Source organism: Xenia sp. Carnegie-2017, unplaced genomic scaffold (genome assembly GCF_021976095.1).
Source record: "Xenia sp. Carnegie-2017 unplaced genomic scaffold, XeniaSp_v1 HiC_scaffold_22, whole genome shotgun sequence".
Classification (NCBI taxonomy): Eukaryota; Metazoa; Cnidaria; class Anthozoa; order Malacalcyonacea; family Xeniidae; genus Xenia; species Xenia sp. Carnegie-2017.
Genome location: NW_025813485.1, coordinates 10,412,800 through 10,433,770, shown reverse-complemented (window position 1 = coordinate 10,433,770; position 20,971 = coordinate 10,412,800). Strand labels below are relative to the sequence as shown.

At 34.7% G+C, this 20,971-nt stretch overlaps 1 protein-coding gene across 2 annotated transcripts in view; it reads right to left on the bottom strand.

Moving 5' to 3' along the window:
• Positions 1–10,998, bottom strand: part of LOC124446142 (guanine nucleotide exchange factor DBS-like) — a 43,197-nt gene extending 32,199 nt beyond the window's left edge. Inside the window, exons 1-2 of one of the 2 annotated variants that reach the window (XM_046996959.1) lie at positions 10,881–10,998; positions 10,679–10,781 (exon numbers count right to left, since the gene is read on the bottom strand). In XM_046996959.1, coding sequence (XP_046852915.1) covers positions 10,679–10,760 — 82 coding nt within the window. In that variant the 5' untranslated portion in view covers positions 10,761–10,781; positions 10,881–10,998. Of the gene's footprint in view, positions 1–10,678 lie in introns of both variants that reach the window. The other variant, XM_046996961.1, reaches the window with a different exon arrangement.
• Between the last annotated feature and the right edge of the window lie 9,973 nt (positions 10,999–20,971).

Below are 20,971 nucleotides of genomic sequence, written 5' to 3'. Positions count from 1 at the left end.
TTTTCTACCTGTTTTAAATTGGTTCCTAAAACTAGAGGCTTCAAAATGGCTTTTCTCAACATAGCCAGTCTTCCAATGAAGATTGATGAAATACGGTTGTCAAGGCCAAGCAAGCACATTGATTTGTTTGCCCTTAATGAAACCCGTCTTGATTCTACTATAACTGACAATATGATTCATATTGATGGGTATGATGTGGTAAGAAATGATAGGTCAAGAAATGGGGGAGGAGTTTGCTTATACTTGCGTAGCTCCATTAACTACATAGTTCAAAAGGACCTAATTGCTTCAGAGTTAGAAGCTGTTTGTGTAGAAATTTGTAAACCTCATAGTCGACCATTCTTGGTAACTACTATTTATCGCCCACCAAACTCACCTAATGACTTCTTTCTACATTTTGAGAAGTTAATCAAACAAATTGATGATGAAAATAAAGAAATTTATATTCTTGGTGATCTCAATTGTGACATGCTTAAACATGAACCTGATACACCTACAAAGAAAGTGAAATCCCTATATGAGTTGTATCAACTGTCACAGCTTATTAATGAGGCTACACGGGTAACAATATCAAGCTCCACTCTCATTGATCATGCAGTAACTAATACTCCAGTCAACATTTCTGATTCCGGAGTTATACATACAGGAATAAGTGACCACAATTTGATATTTGCCATTAGGAAAATTCATTTTTCAAAAAAAAAAGATGAGAATATAGTTGAAATTAGGAACATGAAAAAATTTAAAAGTGAAAAATTTATTGAGGATTTATCTCGTCAGCATTGGGAGAACATATTTTATTTTGCTGATAATCCCAACCACATGTGGGAATTGTGGAAAACACTATTTAATGAAGTACTGAATAAACATGCACCCATTCAACATAAGAAGATCAGATCTAAAAATATTCCTTGGGTTACAAGTGAGGTAAAAAAACTTATAAATGAGAGAAATAAATTTAAAGTGCTTATATTACGAATTTTAGCCCCCATTTTTTATGAGCTTAATTGAAAGTTTGGATTATTTGAAGAACTATGACATGTCGCTGGACTTAAACAGATAAATATAAGTTCCTTAATTTTGCCTCCAAAGTCGGGTACTATTTGCGAATTTTTTACGACGCCATATTGATACTAGTGACGTAGATAGTTGAACACGTCTGTTTCCGTCAATATAATATTATATTATAGGAGGTGATTTTGTTGTCGTTTTTCTTGTCTTAAAAACAAATAATGACAGTATTTTCAATAAAATATTAAAAAACAAGTTTTCCGGAAAGTATGGCCTCAAATCAGTGCTCAGATAATTCGAATTCGATATCTGAATGCGTATCTGATTCGAGCTCGGAATCCGTGGGTTATGTCGAGCATTTAAACGACTTCGCATATGACGATGAGCCGCTCGCAGGAGATGGTGATGAAGTGCATACTCCAGATGATCCCGATGGAATTCTCCCTGCGACATTAGAACAACGAAGTGATGGCGTAATTCCACTCGGTGAACGGTAAGTTGTTGTTTTCTCCTGTTTGTAATATACATAAAGTTACTTTATAAACCACAATGCTCCCACGTTTCAGGTGTAATTGTCAATGCTGTCATACCGATTTGTTAGAAGGCGCATAAGAGTACAGATGCTGTAAGGAAATAGGACTAGCTTTGCAGAAAATGACATTCGATGGCAGCATTGAGAAAATATCATGCATAACACAGCATGCCAAATTTGGGCCTTTAGTTCATGAGGCTGTCCTTGAAAACGTGGGGCCACTATTGAGAGATAGGAATGGACGTGCTTATCGCCGCCAAGCATCACAATCATTAAATATGTAAGATTGTAATTTGTATGAGAAACAATGTTATCATCAACATTGTTTCATCAACAATAATTAGTCCAACCTTTTTATTTACTTCAGGTACTTGAGAGCTGTGGCATACAGATGGTTGATGCGATGGTTTTGTGGGTCTACGGGATGAATACTCGGGCTTTACCTGCTTGTGTTTACTACATAAAGTTCTTTTTAACACATTTACCACAATTTTTGCTCTACAATGGCCATCGAACCAATGTTTTCAATGTGTACTTTTGAATTTTCAGCCTTGCAGTTAAAGCAAAATTTTTCAAATAACTCAACCAATAAGATGTAAAATACCATGAACATAGGTTATTCATGCGAGCTTGCTCCTTCATCAATTCTGTAACACGATTAAGAAAATTCATTATTATGAAATACAACAGAGATTTAATTCTTTATAAGATAAAATACCTGACTGTATTACTTGTGGTATCTTCATCTAAATCTTCACTCTGACTAGACTCTTCAAAGGAGGAGTAGTCCATGTATGATTCTCCTTCGAAAAGCTCTTCAGCACTCCCCTGCATTCCATCGTCTATATTAATGCTGGTCACCACGAATTTATTACGATTTTCCCTGATTTCGCTTTGATATTCATTTTGCAACTTCTGGGCCTTTTTCTTCAAAGATGCTTTTGTCTTTTTATACCAGCTTAAAGTCTTTTGTAAAGATGTAAGTTTTTTCTTAAGACGACGGCACGATTTACATGGAGACTGGGATTCACAAATATCTTCACCAACTGCAAGTAGTTCTTCTTCAAATGGCGAATCGTTTGCTTCCCCAGTGCATACTTCAACATGCTCAGCTCCATCACTAGTAGATGGTACTTCCTCATCGAGAAAACATGTTTCCTTCAGCGATGGCTTGTGGAGAGTATGTCGAATAATCTACAAAACTTATATCGAATTTACATATGACAAAAGAAAAATTTACATAAACAAGCGTAAACTTACTTGTCTTCGCTTTCTATCGGTTATTTCGTCCTGTAATGGTTCAGGAATCCCAGCCACGTCAATGGTTGGGATAGCATCTTTCTTCAACCTTCTTTTGAGCTTGACTTGCACGCTCAAATTAAGGTCAAAACAAGAATCTTCAAAATGCGCAGAACACGGACACGAGGTAGAGGAAGCCTCAAAACCCGGTCTATGTTTACGCACAAAATTTACCCATTTTCTATGTCTTTGCGGCTCTGTTTCTTTTTTAGGAAACAGATGCATCGACATTCCTTCAGTTTTTGAATCATTGGCGCAACTAATTTGATTAGGTCCACCAGCAACACAGCGTTTTCCTCCGCGTTTCTTATTAAGATTACTAGTAGAATACGCCATGTTAATATATGTGTTCAACTTTCTACGTCACAAGTCATTAGCATACCGATCAAAAAGCTCGCAAAAAAAATGCTGAAAATCGTGACTTTGAACGTCCGTAAAATCACTTTCACCAATTCAATTTCAATTATTATTGCAGATTTAAAATCACTGAAACAAGGTCTTTCAATTAAGCTCATAAAAAAGGGGAGCTAAAATTCGTAATATAAGCACTTTAAGAGAAAAGCCATCATAAACAAGAGCGAAATTGATTGGAACATGTTTAAGCAATTGAGAAATAAACTTAATATAGAAGTGAGAAAAGCTAAACAGGACTATTATGCCACTAGAATTGCAGAACATAAAGACAACCCAAAAGAGACATGGAAAACAATCAACCACTTATTGGGCAGGCTAAACAGACTGGGTAATGTCAATGAATTAAATGTAAATGGCATTAGCCTAACAAACTCTAAGGACATTGCTGAGGGTTTTAATCAATACTTTTCTAACATTGGGCCTGAATTGGCCAGCAAATTTGATGCCTCAGATTGTAATTTTCAGGAATTTATAAATAAACCTAAATCTGAATTCTCAACTTTTCAGCCTGTAACCAAAAACATAGTCAATCAAATGATATGTAATCTCCCAAGTGGAAAATCCACCGGTGTTGATAGAATTTCCAACAAAATTTTAAAGATAGCGGCACCTATTATAGCTGACTCATTGACCTATATCTTTAATCAGACTATTACATTATGCACTTTCCCTAATGAATGGAAAATTGCAAGACTAATTCCTTTATTTAAAAATGGGCAAAAGAATTTGCCTACCAACTACAGACCAATCTCTGTTTTGCCAGCAATCAGCAAAATTATGGAAAGGATTTTATACAACCAACTTTATGATTATTTGAATAAATTTCACCTGTTAAGTGACTCTCAGTTTGGCTTCCGAAAACATCACTCAACAGCTACCGCCTTACTGGACTGTACCAATAGCTGGTATATGAATATTGACAAAAAATTATTTAACCTAGTGGTATTTATTGACTTAAAAAAGACTTTTGATACTGTAGATCATGAGAATTTATTAAGCAAGCTTGAACACTATGGCATAAAAGAAGACCCTTTGTCTTTATTAACATGTTACTTGACCAACCGTACTCAGTTATGTCAGATAAATGGAACAATTTCATCTGAACAGTTGGTCAAGTGTGGTGTACCACAAGGTTCTATTCTAGGACCACTACTGTTTTTATTATACATTAACGATCTACCTCAATGCTTACAAAAGACAAAACCCAGATTGCTTGCCGATGATACAAATTTAACAGCAGCAGGAAACTCACTTACTGAAGTTCAAGCTGCTATGAATTTCGATCTGGAATGCCTAAGAAGGTGGTTGATTGCTAATAAACTAAGCCTAAATGTTGCAAAGACTGAATTTATGTTGATTGGCTCTAAACCAATTATCAAGAGTATAGCAAATCAGCAACCAAACATTGCGATAGAAAACAAAACAATAAAACAAGTTTGGGATTCTAAGTCTCTTGGTGTGACCCTCGATCAGCCCTTGTCATGGAAGAAAAATACTGACAATATTTGTAAGATTCCCTCAGGGATATCAGCTCTTCGTCGGGCTAAAGACTATGTCCATAAAGACACTCTTCTTTCCATTTACAACGCTCTTATACATCCTTACTTTACTTACTGCTGTGAAGTTTGGGACGTGTTCGGCGAAACTCAATCCAAACGCTTACAAAAACTTCAAAATCGAGCTGCTAGAATCATCGCAAACATGAGTAATGTTGTTGATCACGAAATTGCTTTGAGAGCTTTAGAGTGGGAGCCTCTTGATATTCAAAGGCAAAAAAGTAAAGCAAAGCTCATGTTTAAATTGCTTAACAACATGGGTCCAAAATCACTTACTACTTTATTTAGTTTCAAAAGCGAATCAACTGATTATCAACTTCGTGGTTTTAAAAAAACACTATGCTTAACTCAGCCACGAACCAATAGCATGAAAAAAAGCCTAGCATTTAATGGGCCACAAGTCTGGAACTCATTGCTAAATGAACTTAAAGAAATTAGTTCTCTAGCGACCTTTCAAAGGAAAATTGCTTCCCACTTTCCCAAAACAAATATGTACTCAACTATGTAAATCATTGAGTTCTATAAAACCTGGAGGGGAAACGTCAACAAAATTACTATAAATTATCAGCGCGCAGCCGCGTGGTCAAAAACATGGCGGATTTTGGTTGTCAAAGTCAGCGGAAATACGCGGGCTCATAAAATGAAATTTTTTTCGCCCACCCGGATTTGACAACCACAATTGCGATTATATAAAATATCAATGCCAAGCACAAAAACTTTAGAAATTTTATCTTTAAAACATGCTGCAAACTTGTTTGGTAATACGGATGCTGAAGTAATGCCAGAAAAGGAAACATTTCATGACACCGGTAAGCAACGTAAGATTGTTTAATACTTAAAGTGTTCAGTGTTTTGTTTTAAGTCAATACTTGAAGTGTGATGGTATATATTTTGTGAATGTTTTTACTCCTAAGTTATAATTTAAGTTATGTTTATGCAGTCTTATTTGTTCTTTACTTAATCGCTTGCTAGACGAGGCAAAGCAACCAGTTCTTATCGAGATATGCATATCTTAAAACTCCTTGTTTCAACTGAGTTTACCTTCAAGAAATGGAGGATTTTTTCATGATATTTTTCTGAAAATATGAAGCAAATATTAAGATCATAGCTGTATTGAAATCAAATGCAGTGCAGAATTAGTTAATGAGCTCTTTGATACATGTCGTACAATAAAAAATACCTGTATTAAACAGCTAGCCTGGATAATTTGACAGATTATGGACAATTTTGATGATGGTGTGTAAAGGTTTGCTTTTTGCTAAAAGTTTTATAAATACCATCTGGTGTTTCTGTAAATGAACTGTTTGTTGTAGTAAACAGGTTAGTACATATAAAATAAGATAACTACTTTGTTCAATAATGCGCCAAATTATGCTCCTACCTTGAAATATTTGCTCAAGATAAGCTTATTATGATGACATGAAACATTAAATATAGTACTGCATCATCGGACAAAATCCATACATTTTTCAATTCCAGGTGATTAAAAATTCACATAAGATGCATTGGTTTCAATGAAGTTGAATGTGGAAGAAGCAAAAATTTATGGCATAGAACTTTTTATGTCTTTTGAAGAATTACGATATCATTTAAAAGAATAAGAGTAGCAATGTAGTAGAAGAAGTGACATCTGTCTTCAACATGAGATATTTCCAATTATGTGTAGTTACTTTGTACAAAATACTATTTTAGATAAACTTGATTTTTAAGTCATTCACTGATATTTTTACCAAAAGACAAAAAGAAAAATTCAAAGGCATAATGTAAAATTCAAAAGTTTGTCAAGTTGTTTGAACCTAGAAAAAATTAGTATAGGTAACTGTAATTTGTAAGGACACAAGAGAAAAGTAGTGCAAGAAGGTTAGCATTTTTGAGAATTAATAAGTTCTTGACATACATTACACAAGGCCATAATATTATAAATAATGTCTGTACAATAACAATTATACAACATGCTAAATATCTTCACCTACATTATAATTGTTTAAACAGGTTTGCCTTCATGCAGCAATAAGAAAAGTGTTATGTCAGAGAAACCAATGCACTTTAATTTAAGAAATAGTATTTTCAATGGGAAATTAATGTAGTTCAGTAGTAGATCCATGGTTGTCAATGACAATCCAGTTTCTAATATCTTGGCTCAAAACAGAACCAGCAACATGATTATAGAATTTCTGAATTTCGTTCTTTTGCTCTCCTAGTTCAAGATATTTTCTTCATAAGTTCTCAGTAGATTTATCAGAATATCATAACACCTTATAAGACACCCAGAATCAATCCTACCAAAAAAAACTAAAAAAAATTACATACCTACTTATAATATATTTCCAGTCGACTTAAGTCGTAGGGGTAAGCTAACTTTAACTCCTTTTTGGACATTTTAACTAAGATTTACCCATCTATTCAAGAAATACAGTTACACCAAGCTGTTATCAAACAGTCAAAAATACAAGTATTGTGCATGTGATTATGCATTAAAGCTTAACGACACATTGACAGTGTAAAGAATGACGTTTGATATTTATTTCTAACATAGCTAAAGCATTACTTGACAAAATATACGTTAGTTTACAGTAGATTTACCTCATTTTAAATGATTGTGTCTATTTCACAAAAACCTGTATCATTATTTTCAATGTTTTATGCTTTACGGTATCGTGGTTGTTTTCGCTGGTTGTCATTGATATAAGCAGTTATAGAGTTCCGGATTCGGGAGGGAGCGAATGTTAAAAATTTTTCTCAAAGTGGAAGTTTTGACAACCAAAATCCGCCATTACCGCCATGTTTTTGACCACGGGGTCCAGGCCCGTTTGCCCCTCCAGGTCTTACAGAGCTCAATGATGTAAATAGCTTTCTAACTTGACTATACTTCATTTAATGTACATTTTAGTGTCTTGTGTATCGTAAAATGTAAGTAGTTCACTATTCTATTGTAATTTTCATTTTTGCACACGCCCCATGTGGAAATCAACTTGTATGTTGACAATGGTAAGCGTGTTAAAATAAAATTATCTATCTATCTATCATATTGAGTTTCATTTTCGTCGAGTTGTTCAGAATTAACTTGCAGAAACGTAATAAAGGATTCTCTAGTCATTCCACCGACCAACGTACTAAACCATAAACCAAAAACATCCGACACTGATATGCAATTGTGATGTTTTGGACATTTTGTCCACAGACTTGTCGATACGCACGTTCACCGACATGAGATCTGGTCTCAAATCGACGTCTACAGACATCCACGTTTGTCCACGGCACTCATTTGCACTTAATGTTCTTTTTTCTTTCGTTATACGCTTATTGTTTTGCTCATACTGCTTCATTGACTATCTGTGTATTATCAAGTGCAACCTTGTGCTAACAAAATTTGAACTAAAGTAAATGGTTTGAACCCGGGAGTATCGTTACATGTTTGTAAATGTAGATCGTCCAGGTTGGTATAGTCCAGCTCAGCACGGTGAAAATCCTGTGTGTCTGCTTTTGTGTGACTTATCACTTTCTCAAGGACATAAAGTAAAAATGTTTATAAAATGCACGAGCAGATTATGTATTTCAGCGTACATTCTTTACAGTTTCTGAATTGTGTGTATATCGCCGTAAATTATAGATGCCACTTTGAGTCATGAATTTACATAAAGGTCACGCGTAAACAAAGTTGCAATTATTTTGACATGAAGCGTTTTGATGGCAAAGAAAAAAAGTTGAAATATTTTGCATAAATTTAAGCCATTATTTCGTGAATACATTTTGAAAATGTCTTTCCGAAACGTTGTTCACTGCGTTATCACGACGTCCAAGGGATTCTACAAGACGTTGTTTCAAATTGTTTCCCCGACGTTACTGCACCGTTTGCACAACGTTCTCAGTACGTCTTAGGGACCGAGTTGTCCCGGCTAGCCGAGGTGAGATAATTTTACCAATATCGCGGCCTCTTTAATAATTACTAATAAAAATAGCATTGTGATTACATGGCAACCGAGTCAACTCGCTTTGGCGGGATATCGGCTATTGACAGCCGGACAACTCGGTTATCCGGGATGAAAATTGTGTTGCTCGCTCATGTAATCACTTTTTCCCAAGTTGTCCCGGGTAAGCTATTGTGTGAAGCATGCGCACTTAGTTTAGATTTGCAAAATGGTGGAAAGCTCTATAAACCATAATGCAAAGAAAAGTAAAAATCTAGAAGATCTGCCACAATCGACATATATAATCGCTTTCAATGGACGTTAGAAATGATAAAGGATTTACTGGAAGGGTTGCTCGAGTACAAATCTCAAATGGAGTATAGAAACTCAGACTTCAATGCGGACAAAGTTAAACAATATGAAGCAGTTAGAATTATTTTGGCCAACAAGTATCGTTCATTGTTTGGACCAACAGAAATTCCGGCATATACTGAAGAAGAAGTAAGGAGGATTATACAAGGTCATGTAAAAAATTCAAAGCCCAAATTCGACGAGGATATACTCGAGTTGAAGAAAAAATAACACATCAGAAATTCAGTAATACTGTTACATCAGGTAAAAGATCAGGCTCGGGAAAAATGGTTATGGAGTTTTATGATGTTATGGTCAAAATATGGGGAGGATCACCTGCAACAGAACCGTTGCAATTTGTTGAACAATCAGCAGAAAAAGAAGATGAGGAAAGCTGGGAAATTAATGATTTTAATACAACTTTGTAAACTTTATGAAATTTAAAAATCTCATTTTACATGTTTGTGAATTGACATTTTATCAAGCATCAAAACACACACAACCTTCTTGCCATCTTTCTTTGGTTCTTGAACTTTAACTTCAAAGCATTCAAGGCATCATTAGTGAATCCATTGTCTGCATCCATAGAATTTGACCATGATCAAATTAAATAACTCTGGATAGGACTCTGCCTCGTCAATAACATCTTCCCGTCATCTTTGCTGCTTGATCTCCCCTGCATGTTGTCAGCAAATAGAACATTACAAGCTTTGCTCCAAATCATGGGTACTGTTTTGGCTGATCGTTTCTTTTTGATATTTACCAACTGAGTAAAATGTGCAGGGTCTTTGCGTCAGGGAAGCTATTTCGCAAATAGATTGGTAAATTTACGATTTCATACATTAACAAATAACAGAAAACTACGCTGAGTTTATAAACAAAAACAAGAAAACATCAGTATATTTTGCGTTAAAGTCAGTCCTAAATAAATACGATCTTTAATGAGTATTTTATGGATTTTCAAGTTCATGTATAATTGCTTTTCAATCGTTGATGAACTAACATAACAAGCAAATATCTTACCTGTGAGAAGCGAGATGTTTTTTTTGTGGAAACTACGACATCCGACTATTAAAACATTGAAGTGTTGGCATTAAAAAAGAAATGCCGAAAAGATATCGGGTTTGTTTTTGAAAAATTCTATACAATTGACTATAGATACCAGGAGGAGGTCGAGAATATTTTTTTCTGCAAAGCGAGCATTTCAGCGGAAATAGGTCCTTTGGCCGCCATGTTTTTTACAAAAGTTCCCAGTCCAGCCGCTCCTGTTACTATAGAACTCAATGCTCGGTCCATGTAATCGGCCCCTTAATGCTGGCAACGCTATAGCTGTATTTCAATTATAGAACGAAAAATCGTCGGTCAACGCAAAGCACTTATTCGTTCTAGTAGAAGTGCATTTTATGAACTTCAGCAGAGTGCCATAAAAAATTAAACAAATAAAGAACTCTAATATACTATGTTTACTCCAATCATTGCGCTATGCAGCTTAATATAACTATATCGAGAATACTTCTCAACACCATATTTCTTGGCACAAATATAATTCAAAACAAATAAAGCGGAGAAATACGAATCCTATAGCTACATGACGAATTCAGTCCTACCTTCGATTATTAATTCACTCCATATCCTACTATTATTATCATCTTTATCTCTCAAGCTATTTAAATCGTCGTTTCCATCCATAACAAAAGTCTACGTGTCTATCTGGAATCATATATTTTCAAGTGTTTCGTTTAGTGAGTAAATCAATTGCAGAACTTGTGATTGTTTTGAAAACAATTGCTGAGCACATCTAACTTTTACCAAGGCAATCCAGATGAAGGGACTGTGATAAGAATCGATGATATTTGATTCCAAGTCATAGAAGTTAGAACGTAGGTACAAAAGCAAAGTCAGACTATCGAAATCGCTTCATTATGACACACACTGACATATAAATTATAAAAAATCTATTAATTATTAGCATAAATATGCATATTCAATAGTATATTACAACGTGTTGCTCAGTCAACCATAGTATAATGACATTTTATTTCGTTCTAGTGACGTTATGACGGAATCACACTAGATAGCAGTATACCAGCCTTACTCCTGATGGTACACTTTTGCCTGGCATTAAAAAATAAACATTCCATAACACGGTGCAATACAGCAATAAAATTTTGGAGTATGTATTCGAACGAACGGAAAATCATTAATATTAGTGAACTTCAAATAAATTAAAATTAAAGACTTAAGATAAAAAATTGAAAACTGAAATTCAATAACATTTAAGAGAAATTCGGTAAGTATCACTATACATTCAATAGGAACAAAAGAAGTGCTTAATACTCTATTGTTTGTATTGAATGTTTAGTGATTCTTATTGAATTTCTTCAAATGTTAATGCATTTCACCTTTTATCGTCGTCTTCAATCGAACTTTCACAAATGTTAATGACTTTCCGTTCGTTCAAAAGAGTATTCCATAATTTAATTGTTGTATCGCACTGTGTTATTTAATGCTGGGTAAAAGGTGTAATACTAAGTGTCGTGAATATGTTAATTTTAGGTAAAAGAATGTATATATATATACTTGGGTAAAAGAGCTTACTAAACAAAGTCGTCATTTCTAAAACGGAAAAGTTATCAGTAATTTTGAGGCAAGAGATATACCTTCGCATGGTACACAATCAGAATGAAAACAAAAATTATATGCTTCATGGTACACCACGTAAAACTCCAATGAAGATATTAATATTTTTTGAAAATGATGTTGTATGCTACACTCACGACTTAATAAAATTGTAAGTAAATGCGAAAATCGAAGTGGCAAAGCATTTATTTTAAGAAATTCACATTCTGATTAGATCTTTAGCGTGGCAGCCACTGACATGTATAGTAATTACCTGGACGTACAACCTCGTCAAAATTATTATAGATTATTAAGCGCAGCAAGTTGTCAAAAACATGGATGCCACCATACCTTATATAGCAAATTTTGGTTGAAAATATCAACAGAAGACGACAGGCTCATGATTTCAAAAGTTTTCCGCCTTTTATCCAGCTTTTATTTACGACTATAAAAAATATCAAAACTATTATCCCAAACGCAAACTTGTTTTTAAAACTACATCAAAAAAATGCTGCAAACACTTATGTGGTACACAAATGCAAAAGAAATGCAAGGAAAGGGAGCATTATATGATATCGGTAATAAAAATAGTGTATTGTTGATCAACTAACGTCGAGCTTCAAAATGATAATTTCGTTATTTTGTTTTATTATTCTTGAAGTGGGATACCACATATTTTGTTGTTTTTTTCAATGGCTAGGTTATAATTTAGGTGATGTTTGTCCAGTCATTTTTACATTTTACTTCATTGCTTGTCAAACGCTGCAAAGATGCTAATTCTCTTTGACAATTGTCAACAATATTGAAAAACATTGTGGTATGTGTCATGCAATAAAAATGTTTTAGTTTAGCTCCTTGTTTGTTATGCTGAAATTAACATACTGCAAACAATAATGATGGTGAGGGAAAGGTTTCCTTGATGCTAGTACACTTGTAAATGCTGCACAGTGGTTCTGTAAATTCATAGATGCATTGTAATAATGAACTAGTTAATGATTACATCAAAACTAACATAAAAGTGCTGATTTGTGCAATATATTGAGTTAAGACTTCCTCCTTAGATCCAAACTTAAACTTTTTTCTAAATATAGGTTATGATTATGGCTATGAAAAGTGTAATCTAGATAGAATCTGACAACCATCCACACTTGTAATTATTTCAGGTGACCCAGGATTCACTGAATTAGTATAGTTCAGTGGCGTGCCGTCATGCAAGCGTAGGCAAGCGCCGCTTGCCTAAGCATTTTACCGAACAAAAATTTTTTGGATCAATCTCTGAGCAAAATCAGTTTAAAATTTTCGGTTCTAAACAATGTCACTGTAATCTTTTGTCTAAATTGTCTTTACAGTTGAAATGCTTGCTATTTATACGCGATTTACTGTCGTGGTTTTCGGTTTCACTTTGCTACACTTGTAAGATGAGTCAAGTGGATTAAATACACCTTAAAAATTTCTTATTTATTAACCAAGGCAAGCGCGCTTGCCTTCGGAGCTCAATTTGAACATTTGCGCATGCGTTAATCTAGATTTGGAGGCTTCTTATTCGACGAATATCGAGAAAAGGCAAGCGGCGCTTCTAAGGGCGCCGCTTGATAGCGATTGGTGAACAGTCTTGTACGCTCGCAATTTTAAACACATATCAGCGCACGAATAATATTCGTATATTCAACACATTGGACATCCGAATTATTCACGCCGTTAATGTTATCGTTTATTAAAAGATGACTGAGAGCGAAAGGTAATGTTCTGATTTCTAATTCAAAGTAGTAGGTGCTTTACTGGTTATTTTATTATTTTCTGCGCACAATGTGCGTAAACAAGCAGGGGCCGCAGTCTGCAGAGATATCGAAATGCACGCAAACGTGTGTTGTGGTAAAGTATGACTAGCATTATGACCAAAACACTATGCTCTTGTCAGTCTTGTGTCGTTAAATTCGTAAATTAATGACTAAAAATAAAAGGTACAAGATACTAAATAATAAACACGACTCTCCGATATTCTGAAACGTACGAGTCAGTGCCAGACACATTTTGAAGAACGGGAGAACACGTTGCCATGACGTCATTATAAACATTAAACAACGCCATGGCCTCAGTTTGTAACACACCGTGCCAATATTGTGCGCGAAACTGGCTGTTCTTAATTGTTATAATCACGACTGCTACAATACATTTCGCGCCTATTGTCTTGCAATTTATGTATGTAGAAGATATTATCTGTAGCATGTATTACAAGATTATGATATTGACAAGAGCTTCCTTTTGCGTAGTATTGATATTTGTATCCGGTAGATTTTAGCGTTATATATAAGTCTTTCGTATGAGCTCCGAACGTGAGTTCAATGTACTAGAACGCTATTAAATTTTGTGATTATTTTATTCACTAGCAAAGAAGTTATTTACAACAGTCGTGAGTGTTCTATGTGTTAGAATTTATTTACAGGCTTTTTATATATTTGGTTAAAGAAGGTGCAGTTATTACACAGCGGATAATGTACTTGAAATTTGAGTTGTTTTACGTAATTATAAAGTATAATATCATTCAGAGTAAGCAGTTCGATATTGTCTTCTGTGTCACGAAAGTTCGCGAGACGAAAGATAAGATTCAAGAACAACGAACAAAATTCGTAGATTATTGGAATTTTACGTCAAGTATCGTCAAAGTAGCACTGAAACGCGGGCAAAGTGAAGAGGATGTAAAGGCGTCCTTCCGTCAAATGTTTTTCTGTGTAGTCGATACCATTGTCGTGCAGATTGACTCTAGATTCGAAAGTCTTAACAGCAGAGCATTCGTTTCTTTGTTGGATCATTCAAAGCACGAATTGTACAGCCGGAATTTTCCCGAACGAGAGCTGCAATCGTTGCAAGATTCATATGGAACATTCTTTAATCTTCAAGCACTAAAAGTGAACTAATCGTTGTATACGCATCTGCCGAGCTCAAATCGAAACCTGTTCTTGATATGATATCAAAATAATCGAACTTGACTTGAAAGCCTGTTTTCCAGAGGTGTACCGATTGTGTCAGCTCATTCTTACTATGCCAAATACGTCCTCCTCTGCAGAAAGATCATTTTCGGCTCTCAAGCGTATCAAAGCGTATCTTCGCAGTACACAAGGGCAAGAGCGACTTTCTGCATTGGCTACAATTTCAATCGAGAGGGAGATGTTGGTAAGTTTGCAGGGGAAGCCACGATTCTATGAGGACGTTATAAAGGAGTTTTGCGCAAAGGAAAGACGGATGGAATTTACATTTAAGTAAATCTGTTGTAGGATTTTGGACTATTTCGTTCTGTTACTTCTTCACTACAATAGAAATACACGCGTAGCCATTTACTTAAAACGACTTTATATCACAATACCACATGTAATACTCTTAAACCGTAATTGTAATATATACTCTATAAAAGTTTTTGAATTTTTTAGATTTTTTCAATACTGTTTCAGTCATGAGAGATACATTTTTTTCGACAAAGTACTCCCAGAAATCGCGGGAAATGCGCTCCAGTAGCCTTCAAAATCCAAAAATTTTCTGGGGGAGCATGCCCCCAGACCCCCTAGATAGGTTGCTATGCCGCGAACCTCACCCCCAGCGCTTGCCTATTAAATTCGGTCACCGCACGCCACTGGTATAGTTACAATGAAGTTGAAGGCACAAGAAAGAGAAATGGATTGTAAGAACTTTCTAGTGTCTGATAAAGATGAACTGGAAATAAATAAATTGAATAACTCAAATAAATTTTAAAATTTCAAATCATAAAAAGTTTTCAATTGCAAAGTGGGTAGATGAACCTGTGCAGACATGTGGTCCTACAAAAATCTCTTTGTTGGTTTTTTTATTCTTTAAAAGAAGTTATTTTACCCAAGTTTGATTCTTATCACATTAAACAATGTCAAATTATTACATATAATGCACCTTAATATTTATAAACCTTGTAAGATATTGGAAACTACTAGTTCAACATTTTTGCTTGTATGCAAGCAATATACAATGTTATGTCTGAGAAATTAACAAACAATTGTTTATTTTGTTATAATTTTAATAAAAATCAATGTAGTTCTGTTCAGCAGTAGGTCTACAGTTGTGGTGAATAGTTTACAATCCTGTTGTTATATGCCATTTTAGCTCAAACTATTTACATCCAACAACAGCTTTACATGTTTATTAATAATAGCATAGCATTTTGAATATTGCATTGTTCTTTATTCTAGCTCACCAAGTTCAAGATATTTTTTAATATGCCCAAAGTAAAAACTTCCAGAATTTCATTTTAGTTTATATACTGATAAGACACCAGCCAGTATCACTCTGTATCCTAGCAAAGTTCATTTAAAATTTAATGACTACAAACTTCACACTTATACTTTGTCAAGATTTATCAAGCATTCTGCTTTACTTATAAGACACCAGCCAGTACAATCTTTATACTTCGTCAAGATTTAGCTTGGCAAAAAATTTTTGGCTCTTTTACGCACATTGTTCATCCATTTTTGTTGAGTTAATCGATAAAGATAAGTGAGCGAGCGGAGTGTTCATACTTTGACATCTTGAAGACATTTTCCATCCCACAGAATGCCGTTTATATTCCTTGACAAAAGTTTCTTTACCACAGATTTTCTTATTATTATTATGCGTGTATTTCATAAAAGGCTAAAGCAGATCGTTCAATTGAAAACTTCGTTGTTGAGTCTGGTTTGGCACTAAATATAGAAACATAATTATATGACAAATTAGTTAAATCAGGAGGGAGTGAATGATAAAAATAAATTTTCATGTGGAAGTTTTTCAACCAAAATTTCCTATTGGCATCCATGTTTTTGAAACATTTCCCAGGCTCCTTTGTATATTCAGTTAGTTTAATAGCAGTGTTGCCATCAAGCTTGGGATGTTGGGCGTTTTTGGTGAAAATATCGTAAAATCTTAGGATATTTTGTTTGTATATTTTATACGTAATATTGTCTCTCTCATTAGGGGTAAAATTGTGAGCCAACATTCCATCATGAATAACAGTCGAAAAGCAAAACAGTATTGGGTAATCAAGCTACTGGAAAACCTGAAATAATAAATGGTATTAGCTATAAAATCTGTCATACGCGCATCAAGTGATCAGAATGAAATAGAAAATGGTACAAGCAATCGTTTAAGGATGCATGGTTAAAAGATCCAGAAATACAAGACTGGATTTCAAAAGACCCCGGAAGTAAATTCACAGTAAGAGGCAAAGTTTGTGAACATACATTCAACGGTCCCAACAAGTCGGCTTTGATGAAGCATGAAGCCAAAAAAAACATAATGATGCATTTAAAGCCTAGCAAAACACTTTGCACGTAGGCAAGTTTTTCAAAAAGCAAACAGGGCCAAATGTTGACGAAATGACAGCAAAAGCCGAAGTTTTTGTGCAGGTTTTTTAGCTGAGCACCGAACGCATTTCATTCAGGCCGATGATCTCAGTGAGTTAATGAAAAAATGTTTCAAGACAGCAAAATTGTGCAGAAATTGCAGTTGAAAAGAACAAAGACATCATATGTTATTCAAGAAGGAATTGCGCGAGAGAAAGTCGAGTCGCTATCAGCAATCTGTCAAAAGAACAAATTTTCTCTGATCGTAGACGAATCCACAGATGTTTCGGTCTCCCGAATTCTTGCTGTTGTTGTCAGATTTTACCATGAAAGGAAAGTGACTGATGCTTTATTGACTACCCTTGAAGTAGAAAATGGCTCCGCTGATGGATTGTATGCGGCTGTTAAAAACTTTTTTTGAAGAATTTTGCTAGCGACATTTGCTCGACATTGATGGGTGGAAATGGAGGATTCCATGCTCTTTCAAAAGAAGATGTACCTGGGGTATTTGTATTTGGTTGTCTTTGTCACTCCTTTGCTCTCTGTGCGCACCATGCAAGTAGTCGCCTACCTTCTTGGTTAGAAGGATTTATGAAAGACGTCTACTGCTGTTTTTGCCGTAGCAGTAAGCAAAAACACCAGTTCCGTCTCAAGATATTATGAAAGCACCTCGTCATAAAGTTTTCAAACATTCACAGACAAGGTGGCTCTCCCGAGGCCAAGTTGTTGCAAGAATTTTAGAGCAATGGGATGCATTAAAACTTTTTTTCAATCTGATCGTATAGACGGGGCTGTCAAGATCTATGAAACCATGACGACAAATTGAACCAAGCATATTATGGCATTCCTAAATTACATATTATCAAAAGTTAATAGATTAAATGTTGGATTTTAGGCTCAAGATTTCAAGCTGCACACTCTGTACAGTTCTATATCAGATGAGTATAGAAGCGTTTTAGCCTTTTTCATCAAAGACAAAGTAGTACGAGAAACACCGTTGGACGAGATTAATCCAAACGATGTAAAGCTATACAAGCCTCTCAATGATATTAATCTCGGAGGAAAATGCATAGGCCTGTGCACTCAACAATCTTTGGGTAACCCAGAACAACGTTTCAGAAGCGATTGTCGTAACTTCCTCGTTGAGTTATGTAACCAAGTAAAAAAGAGGTTTTCTTTCAAAAGTGATGGAGTTCTAGCTTTGCTATCAGCTGTCAACCCTTCAGATCAGACGTATTGTCCACGAGGCGATCACTAAACTCGATAGCGGTATTAGCACACCATTTTCCGTCTTTAGTGTCTGAAGATAAGTTGGATGAACTTGATGATCAGTGGAGGCAATTGTTATATGCCACAGATTCTCTTAAAGGCATGGCTAACTCCCTAAATCAGTTTTGGGATGAGATCAGAGTTATTAAGGATGGCAAAGGAAGTAAATACTTTGAACTTTTGGAAAATTTTATGTGCAACCTTCTTGTTTACCTCACTCATCAGCCTGTGTCGAGAGAAATTTTTTCCAAGTTAACATAATAAAGACTCCTCAAACCAACCGCCTGCATTGCTCAACATTGAGAAATAAACTAATTGCAAAACAAGCTATTGCTCGACAAGGTGCACGTTGCTACACATGGCGGATTTCGACCTCAGCCGCTGAGATTTACCGAAAATGACTGCTTTTCCGAAAATTTAACAATTTCTTACTCTTCCCCGAAGGAAGAGCGAGGAAAAAACTATGCGTGTATTTGGCATTATGCAAGCAATTTTACGATGAAAATCAAGGTAAAAACCTAAAATTCATAACAGCAAGTCAACTGTGGATGCTAGTTATCGGCTCCTACGAGCATTCTTTTTATAACTATCGACGAAGGGAGCTATTTGTCGGCTAAATACGAATGCAAATATGCGTCGTTTTATTATCAGTGTCAAACTTGTTTGCTCGATTTAACTCATTAGTCTATAGAAAAAAGTAAATCACGTTTCATCTCCACGGTTTACGACAGAAAAGTTAGCTTTTTTCGTTTCATTACTTTTTTGCTTTTTTTTTCATGCAATTGGCAATGGCCTTTTCGCCACAATTGTAGGATTTGTACTTATTGGCAGTTGCTTTATAAAAATAAATGATATTTATACTATTTTCTTTTATTATATTTCATCTTAAATTTAAAAAGACTCAATGTTGCATAAGTTTGATCAATGAAAACAAATAATATTGTATAGAAATCACTAAGTAAACTTTTTGTGGTGTTCTGAAGTGGAACTGCATCAAATACTCGTAAAGTTGTAGCATACTTTGACTTTGTGTATTGGTATATGAATTGAGCAAAATGCAAATAATCATCGAAAAATTGTGCTTGCAATGGTGTTTATAATTCAATTGTGGTTTTAATACTTCTACCCTTCTTTTTCTCTTTGTTTTGTCTTTCCTATATTTGCCATGTAAGTGCACAATTTGAATGATTAATATAGTTTTCACCTCAATAATAAATTTCATAAACAGTTGGATTTTTTCCTCTGATTTTTTCCACATCTAGTGTTGTGCTCATAAAAAATAATGAAGTGCATGTAGATAAGTCGAGTAAGGCAATAAAACCAAATGAATTAAACACATTTTGTGCACTTTTATGGTAGAAGCTTAATCCCATCCAACTCATGAAAAGAATTAAAAAGCAAAGAATTAAAGAAAAACTTTGAAAAGTAAAAGAAGTTTTCTTTAAAAAAAAAGCAGAAAACAATGCAAATGACAAATCCCTATTCTGTACTCCAATAGGTAAATAAACTCAAACTGTTTCTTAAAACAAAAACTGAAATAATGAAGAAATAAATCTCAGTACCAATGTTTACATAGACACAAACTTTATGGTCATCCCCTTTTACATGTTTGTGAATTGACATTTCAATAAGGTTCTTTCTTTTGTTCTTGAACTTTAACTTTAAAGCATTCAAGGCATCCTTAGTGAATCTATTGTCTACATCCATAGAACGTGACCTTGATGAAATTAAATATTTCTGGATAGGGAAGACAGTTATCTTTTCAGCATTATCATTTTTTTAAGACTCCACCTGGCCAATAAACATCTTCCAGTCATCTTTGCTCCTTGATTTTCCCTGCATGTTGTCAGCAAACATAACAAATTCTGCTCCAAATCATGGGTACTATTTTGGCTGATCGTTTCTTTTTGATATTTACGCACTAAGTACAATGTGGCAGGGTCTTTTTTGCGTCAGGGAAACTATTTCGAAAATTACGATTTCATACATTGACAAATAACAGAAAAGTATGCTGAGTTTTACAAACAAAAACAGGATTGAAGTTTTGGCATTATAAACGAAATGTCCACTTTTTCAGTTCTGTTACATACGTTTTATATAACTAACTGCGATTCTCGCATTTTTTGGATCAGATGTTTTACTTTCGGCACAAAAAAGATTAATTATGATGACAGGACTATAAAAGAACGGTTTTGGACGAAAAATTATGTTTACTTTGGCACAAAAACAGTAAATACGGCGTAAAAAGAGTTGATGGAAGTAAACCATTGAACGCCGAGTCGGGTGAACATGACTAAAGTCTTGAGTGCTTTAGAGGTAAAAACATAGTTATATATTACTTACATCGAAATATTTTCATTATAATTACATTAATAATATAAATTACATAAAACGCTACAAGAACGTGCCGTCGATATAAGCTTAGTTTTGCGTTAAAGATATACGTGTTATGTATATAAATAATCAGTGATATGGGTGATTTTTTGTTGATCTATTGGTGAATCTGGTTTAATTTTCCTATTCTTCACTCATTGATGCTTAAATTAAAAAAAACAATTTGTTGAGCTTTTTGCGGACTTTATCGCCAGATATGTTCTGTGTCGTCTCTAAGTGAATAGTGGATAAACATTAGTGAATAAGCATGATTGTCGTCTACTGTCGAATCATATATAT